The sequence below is a fragment of the Lactuca sativa genome, chromosome 6 (assembly GCF_002870075.4).
Source record: "Lactuca sativa cultivar Salinas chromosome 6, Lsat_Salinas_v11, whole genome shotgun sequence".
Taxonomy (NCBI): Eukaryota; Viridiplantae; Streptophyta; class Magnoliopsida; order Asterales; family Asteraceae; genus Lactuca; species Lactuca sativa.
In genome coordinates, this window is record NC_056628.2 from 64,460,185 (window position 1) to 64,470,381 (window position 10,197).

The 10,197-nt window shown below is 36.5% G+C and overlaps 1 protein-coding gene across 1 annotated transcript; it reads left to right on the plus strand.

Annotated features, from left to right (window-relative positions):
* Positions 1-2,875: 2,875 nt before the first annotated feature.
* LOC111897738 (protein CNGC15b) lies at positions 2,876-6,582 on the plus strand. The gene is made up of 7 exons (XM_042895771.2): positions 2,876-3,610; positions 3,771-4,320; positions 4,416-4,628; positions 4,718-5,010; positions 5,109-5,220; positions 5,308-5,544; positions 5,804-6,582. Exons 1-7 carry the CDS (start codon positions 3,582-3,584, stop codon positions 6,455-6,457), a joined length of 2,088 nt encoding a protein of 695 aa, XP_042751705.1. The 5' UTR covers positions 2,876-3,581; the 3' UTR covers positions 6,458-6,582.
* The last annotated feature ends 3,615 nt before the right edge of the window (positions 6,583-10,197 follow it).

The following is a 10,197-nucleotide window of genomic DNA, read 5'->3' on the forward strand; positions in this document are numbered from 1 at the left end:
CTGGGTCCGCAGCCATCCAATTGGATTACCCATGAGCCTACAACATGAGTATGGTTCACCCACCTGGCCCACAGCTCATGTATGGATTGCTCCCGCTCCCTAGCCCACATCATAAGTCTGGTTTTCCTTTCCGGCCCACAACTTATGTTTGGCTTGGTCCCAAGTTTGTTGGCTTTCACACAGAGCAATGTTGCCTCAACCTAACCGCATTATGTCGACACATGCAACATATAAGCATACATAACAACAAGTAGATAATCATGCAGATCTAACATATCACTACAACATGGCAGCATCATATACTACGGTATATAGCCTAGTGGGCCAACATTGGTGCCTTCGAACCACAAGTACAGTGAAGAAAACTCACCTCACAATCTGAAGAATAGTTGAACATATCACTGCTCGAAATGTTGCCTCTACTGATCACCTATATAATAAAAAGGGACCTAATCTCAAACTACTATTCAAATTACCCAAAATCCCCTTAAGTCAAACTTGGTCAAACCCATGGTTAAAGGTCAAAGTCAAAAGTCAAAGATTTGACACAGACAGAGTACGCCCTGCGTACTCAATCACTACACATGGCGTAGTGAAGCCCTCTCGTGGTTACGGAGCCTTCACCTAGTACAAGTTGTTTACCACTGGGTACGCCCTACATACTCGACCAGCTTTCACTCTCCTCAATAAGTGCTTATTCCATTAAGACCTCACATCCATAACTCAGATCTAGTCCCAAATAACCTCCCAGATCATAAAGTTTCCAACTTTATGACTTTGCATGACTAGAAGGTGCTTAAAACCCAAACCCTAACTTTTACCCAAAACCTAAGCTTCATAACTCTTGCATGGATGGGAGAAAGGGACCAAGATCACATTTTTATGACCATAAACAATCAAAAACATCTGAAAGGACTGCTTATTTGGTCTAGAGTAAGCCAACATCATATATAACAAGATTACGGGACCAAATGACACAAAAATTCAAGAACTAGAAATATCTAATGAAGTATTCATCAAGTTCAGAACTTTATACATTCTATAGGTTGCTAGAAATATGAAAGTTCCAGATCCACAAAGCTTGAAGCTCCTTAAATGCTATCCAATGGACTTATCCCCACAAGGATGAATACAAAACAACTTAAAAACTCTCAAATGGAGATTAGGGTTTGCAAAGGATCGAATGGGAGACTAGAGGCTGAAAGTGGAAGGCCTGAAGGACTTAGGGTCCTTTAAATAGGGTCTAAAACCTAAAAATTAGGGTTCAAACACTGCGACTCTATGCTTTGCATACTCCAGGTACGTCCAACATAGAACTCTAGATAATGAAGCTCGCCATATGAAACATCGAACTTTCAGTGGAACCATTTTGTCCCAAAAGATAGGTGAACCATGTTGGGGGTTGATTTTTGCATCTATGAATCTTCACATGGTGTTGAAAGAATAAGATCCATCCGAATTTAGTGTAAATTTGAAACCATAGGGGGATTGATTTTTGCTTCTAGTGGAATTGGTGTAGGAATTTCATAAGAAATGATCAATACTCATGCAACTTATGATTCCCTCCATGAATGGAAGATTTCTCTCTCCCCTCTATCTCTAAAACGTATCAAGAATAAAATGGATTAAAACCTCAAAGCTTAAGTCCTACCTATAGTCACTTACACACAATTAGCCCTCATCTTTGACTATGTGCCTTTCTTAACCAAGCTGGGAATTTCTTAACATAAGGGTCTCTATAAGAATAGGTTAATGACCATTCAAATCTTATTTTTAAACATTAAAGACACTAAGTGTGCGTTTAGTTATGGAAAAATGGACCGTTTTCCAGAAAAAAAAATCCAAAAAAATTAGAATTTTAAAAATGCGTTTAGTTCAACAATTTTTCTAAATTTTCCATAGAAAATAAAAATTTTGTGTTTTCCAAAATTACAAAAAATTTCGAAAATTTTGGAAACCCGGTAATCATTATTACAAAAAAAAAAAAAAAAAAAGTCCTACCTATAGTCACAACCACCACCACCATTGTCATCATCCACACCATCATCGCTACCACCACCACAATCGTAATAGCGGTGTACTCTATTTAACTTCAACTTTTGTCTTACACAAATACAACTTTTATGTTAAAATTCCATCAAAACGTATATTTTAACATCAGGTTCATTAATTTAATATCTCACTGTATCTCCTTTGTCGGACTTTAAACGTCAAATTAGATGTTACAAATTAACCACGAATTGTTTGTTAAAAACTAAAACGATCCATAATACGATCTTAAAATATTCATTTAAAAAAATTCTAATACAAAAATATTTTCCAATTACAATATATCCTAAATAATATGTAAAAAGAAAGCGCAGGAAAAAGAAATGTGGAATTCGTTGTTTTTCCACACGGAGAATTGTGGCGGTAGTGTGGAATGTGGAGGCCGGAGGCAGCTCCGTCACCGTCATAAGCTACAAATTCAACGCCTTTTGTATCTTTTTGTTTTTTAATGAAAATGACATCCAACTATTGTTAAAAAAAAAAAAAGTTAAATGCAGATAAAAATAAAATATTGAAATCCACTTAATTTTATGTCTACAAAATTAATAATTAATAATAATGAAATTAGAACTGTGTTTATTAATAATGGTTTATAACTATAATATTGTATCATTATTTATAGATCATGAAGATATAAAATCGACTTAATAATCTATAATTAGTATATGTAAAAGTTTTAATTCCAAATAAGTGTCCAACACTCTTTTCTATAGGTTTTATTATAACAGATAAAGCAAAAAGTAAAAGTGTTTTCAATTTTCAAAGTCGAAAAAAGCTATAAAAATTAAATATAATAAAACCAAAGGGAGGAAGAAAACTTTCCATATATGTAGAAGAATCTTGCAAAGATTGCACCTCACACCTCCATGGAAGACATGGCTTCTAAATTCTTGTAAGCATTTCGTCGAACACCTTCAGTGTCTAAAATTCGCACGCAAAAACACCCTTATCAGGTGCTCTGTTTCCGTATGAAGTGGAGATAGAAACGGGTAACCCATTTACGAAACAGAAAACAAATATAAAAAAATCGATGCATGTGTGAAGAAAACGTGCACTTCGTCTCTCTTCTGTTTCGGTTTTGTCTTTAGCAAAAGGTTCCTTTTTTCGTCTTTTTCATTTCTGGGTATCTCACTCTCTGTCAGATCTCTAGTTCTTTTATTAAAAAATTGATTGTTGTTGAAGTTCTGATTTGCCAGATCAAACTTCAATTGCTTTCCGATATTTTAAATTAATCCAACAACACCATTTTATAATATGAAGTTTGTTTCAGACGAAATGGTCACATGTTTGACCTGAATTCCTGGTTTTGAAAGGAGAAACCGATACTATTTTAATCACTTCACATGATTTCTGATAGTTTTTGAAGCAAATTCATTAATGGGGTTCTTTCATTTCCGGTCTGCTACTCATCGCCGGTTAATTCTCCGGTGACTCATGCCCTCTTTGTATTTTCTTCTTCCTCTTCATAACAGATCCAAAGTTCTACCATTCGAACACCCAAGTCAAAGATTCAATATTTTCATTGAACCACCATGTCATATGCTAATTCAAGATCTGTAAGGTATTTTTTTCCTCTCAAATCTCTTAAAACATGCTCAAATTCTTCCATTTAGAAACTGGTCTAATTCTTCACTTAATACTGCTGTTATTCGATTCTTGTTTGCCGAATTTTTGGTTTAATCTGCTGAGAGATAATCGATCTTTCCGAAATGAATCTACAGATTTCAAGATGAAGTTGAACTACCAAAGTTCCAATCAATCAACGCCGACGACTTATTTAAAGTCAAATACAACATAGAAGCAAAACAAATACCAGAAACAAGAATTCCCGAAAAAAGAATCGAAAAACACACACGACCCTCCTTAAAATCCAAAGTTCTTTCAAGAGTTTTCTCCGAAGATTACGAAAGAGTCAAGAAAAAAATCTTGGATCCTCGAGGTCAATCCATACGAAAATGGAACAAGATTTTCTTAGTCGCATGTTTAGTTTCTTTATTCGTAGACCCTTTGTTCTTTTACTTACCATCAGTCAGAAAAAACGCTTGCATCGACATCGGATTCACCCTCGAAGTCTCTCTCACAATCGTAAGATCAGTAGCCGATGTTTTTTACATGATTCAGATATACATGAAGTTCGTAACTTCTTACGTGGCACCTTCTTCTCGTGTTTTTGGAAGAGGTGAGCTTGTTATAGATTCTTCCAAAATAGCAAAAAGATACATAAAGGGTGATCTTTGGATCGATTTTGTAGCTGCCCTTCCCCTTCCTCAGGTATACAAAACATAAAAATCGATTCTTTTTTGTGTATGATTTTGTTAAATGTAATATTTTATTTTATTAATTTTGCTTTCTTGATCTCATTGAAGCTGTTAATCTGGGTAATAATACCGAGCTTAAGTGGTTCAGCCATGGCGAACACAAAGAACGTTCTTCGTTTCTTTATCATCCTTCAATACGTTCCAAGACTTTATCTTATCTTCCCTCTCTCCTCACAAATAGTCGAAGCGACAGGTGTCGTTACAGAAACAGCATGGGCTGGAGCAGCGTATAACTTGATGTTATACATGTTGGCAAGCCACGTAAGTCGCAAACTTTTAATAAACAATGTAAGAATCCAAACGAAAATGGTGTTTTTTTTTTTGTTTTATAATGTTGAGTTTTTTTACAGGTTGTAGGAGCTTGTTGGTATCTTTTAGCAGTTGAAAGGCAAGAAGCGTGTTGGAGAAGCATATGTGTTGTTGAAGATCCGAATTGTAAAGACGAATTTTTCGACTGTGAAAGAATTAACGAAGCTTCTAGACGTTCATGGTTCCAAACAAGCAATCTGACAAATCAATGTGTCCCCACTAGCGAGTTTTATCCGTTTGGTATCTATGGGGATGCACTCGAGTCGGAAGTGACGTCAGCCTTGTTCTTCAACAAGTACTTCTATTGTCTTTGGTTCGGCTTAAAGAATCTCAGGTAGAGAGAGATTCTCGAAAAAGAATCTCGTTTTCATCAAATTCTTCAACTTTAACTGTGTTTTGACTTTGGACTTTTGACTATTGAATCACACACAGTTCTTTGGGTCAAAACTTGTCAACGAGCACTTACATTGGTGAAATAATGTTTGCGATTGTGATAGCGACTGTGGGTTTGGTTCTTTTCGCGTTGTTAATAGGAAATATGCAGGTGAATTAGGGTTTTAAAAATTATACGATTTGAGGTCATGAATCATGATATATTATTAATTGTTGACAAGTTTTATTTTATTGACAGACTTATCTTCAATCGACAACGGTTCGATTAGAAGAATGGCGGATCAAGAGAACCGATACGGAACAATGGATGCACCACCGCCAACTGCCACCGGAGCTCCGCCAGTCTGTCCGGAGATATGACCAGTATAAATGGGTGGCAACTCGAGGGGTGGATGAAGAATCTCTTCTTAAAGGACTTCCGTTAGATCTCCGACGAGATATAAAACGTCATCTTTGTTACGATCTAGTTCGCCGAGTAAGTTTAATCATCTACAGACAGCAAAAAAAAGTATTAGGGTTTGAGTCTCAACAACTACAACGTTAGAGTTTTAATTCCAATGTGAATCAAACTCTATAAGCTAGCCTGATTTACCTCGTTGGTGTGGGCCAACTCATGATTATTGAAAAATAGTTTTTTCAACTAAATGATAAAAAATGTCTAGGGCTTTGTGCCTTACAAGTCTAATTTCAATGTGGATTGTACTGTTTATGGAACTAATAATTTTGTTTGATAGGTTCCGTTGTTTGATCAAATGGATGAAAGGATGCTAGATGCGATATGTGAGAGGCTACAACCGTCATTGTGTACTCAAGGAACATGTCTAGTGCGAGAAGGTGATCCGGTGAACGAAATGTTATTTATAATTCGAGGAAACCTAGATTCCTACACTACAAACGGTGGTCGAACTGGCTTTTACAATTCATGCCAGATCGGTCCAGGTGATTTTTGTGGGGAGGAGCTGCTGACGTGGGCCTTGGACCCACGTCCGAGTGTGGTCCTCCCCTCGTCCACCCGGACAGTTAAGGCAATATCTGAAGTCGAAGCTTTTGCGCTCATAGCAGAGGATTTGAAATTTGTGGCGTCACAGTTTCGAAGATTGCATAGTAAGCAATTAAGGCATAAGTTTAGGTTTTATAGCCACCAGTGGCGGACATGGGCGGCTTGTTTTGTTCAGGCGGCGTGGCGGCGATATAAGAGGAGAAAGAGTGTTAGGGAACTTCAGGCTCGTGAGAGCTTTAAGAGTGTTGATTATGAGTCGGGAGCTAGCTCACCAGTGCATGGTGGTGGGAGTAGAAGGCCCGGAGGGTTGAAACCTGGCGGCGGCGGTGGCTCGTTGCAGAAACCGACAGAACCTGATTTTTCTGTAGAGGAGAGGAATGATTATTGAAAGAAATAGGGAAGTGTGCAAAAAGGGATAGATAAAATTTGTGAATACGTAGACTTGTTATGTATTTTTACTATGATTCTTGAATTATACGTGGTTTAATAATACTTTTTCAATACGTTGTTTTATCTTATTTGTAAAAGCATGAATAGGCAAAAGATATGATTAGCTTGTGTCGGTGGAGGGTGAGGAGGTAGACGGTGGTTATTGGTGGGGGATGGCTGTCGGTAGATGGGTGGGGGAGGTTGGCGGTGGTTAATTGGTGGGAGATGGGGTTCATAAGTAGGTAAAGGCTTTATAAATATATAGTTTCCGAGTGAAAGTCGATTTTTAACTGACACTCCAAATATTTTCTTTGTAGTAGTATAGTTTGACGGATAAAATGTTTGTTTTAATCATTTGGACTATTGATTTTCTTTTAAATTCATATTATATTTTAATAGATTCAAATAATACGATTAATTCAATACTTCACATATAAAGTAAAATTTATAATATATAAGATATATCCTTTATTGTACATGTAGATATACTGTTGATATTTGGTCGCCCATTAGTCCAATTTTATAATGTTAGATATCTTTTTGATATTGGATCTATGTGCCATCAAATCTTTTTAGATTAAAACTACAGCCTTATTTTTTTTTTACATTCATATGAATTATTTTTATAATTTTGTCTTAATTTGATTTTCCATTTAATTCTAAAAATTTAAACAAAATTTATCTATATAACATAATTAAAAAGCAAGTTCTTTTTGTCTATTCAATCACTAAATATGTTAGGGGTCGTTTGATAGGTACTAACTGAATTAGAGCTGACTGAGTTAGAAGCTAACTGGGTTAGAAGTTCTGATTGAGTTAACTTCTGACTGAAACTTATTGTTTGATTTTGCATCTGACTGATAGTATAAAATGACTATATTACCCTCAGACAATAGTTTTTATAATAATTCCTTATTAATTTACAATTTAATTTATAACATTATATTTTTCTATAAAAACATTTGATCTCTCATGTTCAAAGAAACAAAACTTGATTATAATCTCTCCACCAAATATAAAACTTATAAAAGCAAAATAGTTCATAGCATTCTTCACCAAACTATAAAAAGAACAATCAATAGCATGGGTTTTTTAAAATTATAACGTAATAATAAAAAAAAACATATTCAAAGAAACAAATGACACAAAAAAAACAACAATTCCACTAATTATGAAAAGCAAGTCTCCTATACAATTAATCTCAAGCATGTGCATCCAACAACCTTCCAACTTGGTTACAGGGGCTTTGAATTTGATCTCGGGTCTCACTGCAAAAACAAAGAAACACACATAAATCAATTACATATTTAAGAAAAAGAGCACATAAATCATTACGTTTATGTGCAGCAAAAGAACAAGCAGGACTCTTTCAAAAAAAAAGCTAAAGAACAAGCAGGACACATAAAATAGGCATTCCTTCTTTATCTACACCATGATACCCATGAGGATAGTGTTCTAGAACTTTTTTCAGCTCATTAAACTCAAAACCCTCAAAGATATTGTCAATACCAAATGCTTTTCTCCATTGAAGCATGTTAGCCCGCATATGTTTTGATTTTTCAATATTAAAGTTCCTAGCTTTTAAGAACCTGTACATGAGCACAAACACAAACACAAACATAAACATCATCACAAGCATAAGCATGAAAAACACTGATAAAAGATGAGAATGGAGTACCAACATAGAGAAGCATGGAGAAGTACAAACATGGATCAGATTTCACACATACATAAGATTTCTACCAACATCCCACATGAAAAAAATAATGAAATTCATATACATATAATCTGATTTCACATATATACAATCTGATTTCACATATACATACATAATCTAATTTCACAAACAAAGAAATCCAAAAGACTTTTCATCTGATTTTGTTCAGGCATTTTATCAAATAACTAACGTGCATACCAAAATATTACATTGTGATTCTTCTAACTTGTACATAAAATTGCATACAGCCAAAGTAAAAGATATGAAGACAAGGAAAACATCTATGATAATAGATGGCAGAAAAATCGAACAAATAAATACATACCTGAAATAAAAATGAGGAAAAAGATGGGTTTTTCTTACCGCAGGAAGGAGGCCGGAGCTTAGGCGAGGCGGCGCTCCAAGGAGGCGGCGGAGGAGCCAGCACAGATGTTGGAGGTGGTAGGAGTTGTGGAAGAAATTGTGACTGGGGCAAGGAGAAGGAAGAAATCATGTCAAAGCTAAGAGAAGGAGAGGGCAACAATGAGGTGGTGACGCTCATGTCTGGTGGGCGGAGGCAGTTGCTGGTGTGGGGGAGGAAGTCGTTGGAATGGAGGTTATGGGTGTACGCGATGAAGAAGAAGATGAGAAGAATGTGCCTGCAAAAGAAGGAGAAGGGCAAGGAGGGAAAAGATGATGCTTGGTCTCGGTCAGCTCTATTCTATTAACGGACCGAATCAGGAAGTGGTTCAGCAAGGACTTACCGAGTCAAACGAAAATTACAAATATCAAACATGTTGACTGGACCGAGTCAGCCAAAAGTGTTGACCCAGACCCAATCAACAATATATCAAACACCCCCTTATTCAACTACAAATTCATTGTATGTCAATTTTGAAAAAACTGATGGTACGATAACTTAACTTTAATTGATTTCTCAAAAAACTTTTAAATACAATATTGGTGAAGCTAATAAAGCGTAAAGATAAGAATCCTAGCAACAAAAACTAAAGATAGATATAACTAAAGATAAAGATATGAATTCAAAATAACATTTGAATTCCTTTACTCCCCCTCAAGCTGGAGCATGTAAGTTTCTAATGCCCAACTTGCTCATCAACAGGCGTAGTCTTTCTCCTCCCAATGCTTTAGTGAAAAAATCGGCCACTTGAAGTTGAGTGTCTATTCGAACCGAACCGGTAAAATTTCATTAGTTTCAACACGTTCACGGATGAAATAACAGTCCATTTCAACGTGTTTCATGCGTTCATGAAAGACAGGGTTATTAGCTATTTGTCTAGCCGCTTGATTGTCACAAAAGAGTGGAGTGGCGTTCAATTGAGGTGCTTGTAAGACATCTAATAACCAGCGAACCCACAACACCTCACTAACGGTGATTGCCATTGCACGATACTCCGCTTCAGCTGACGAGTGCGAGACCACCGTTTGTTTCTTTGTTTTCCAAGAGATTGGTTCTCTACCCAAGACAAGTAAATACCCGATTCTTGATCGCCTTATGTAGGCACAACCAAGCCAGTCAGAATCACAATATGACTCGAGTTTTAGCCCCACTTCTCTAGGCAATAGTATGCCTTGCCCAGGAGTAGTCTTGAGGTAGCAAAGGACCCGAAGGGCAGCATTCATATGAGTTTGTCTTGGATCGGCCACAAACTGACTAAGCATATTAACAACATATGCAATGTCAGGTCGAGTTGCTTGAAGATAGAGGAGGCGCCCAACCAAACGATGATATTGAGCTGCTTCTACTGGTAGACTATCCGTACTTTGATCAAGTTGGAGGTTTTGCTCCATGGGAAAGGAACTGGGTCTGCATCCTTCCATTCCACAATCCTTTAGGATGTCTATAGTATATTTTCGTTGATTGAGCACAAGACCTTCGGCTGTTTTGGCCACCTCAATGCCCAGAAAATATTTGAGAGGACCCAAATCTTTGATACTGAAACGTCGATGAAGTTCAAATTTTGTGGCTTGTATTTTGGCGC

Coding starts and splice junctions, on each gene's coding strand:
- LOC111897738 (XM_042895771.2), top strand. CDS start 3,582: ATGTCATATGCTAATTCAAGATCTGTAAG. Junction 3,611..3,770: donor GCTAATTCAAGATCTGTAAG/GTATTTTTTTCC, acceptor ATGAATCTACAG/ATTTCAAGATGAAGTTGAAC. Junction 4,629..4,717: donor TATACATGTTGGCAAGCCAC/GTAAGTCGCAAA, acceptor GTTTTTTTACAG/GTTGTAGGAGCTTGTTGGTA.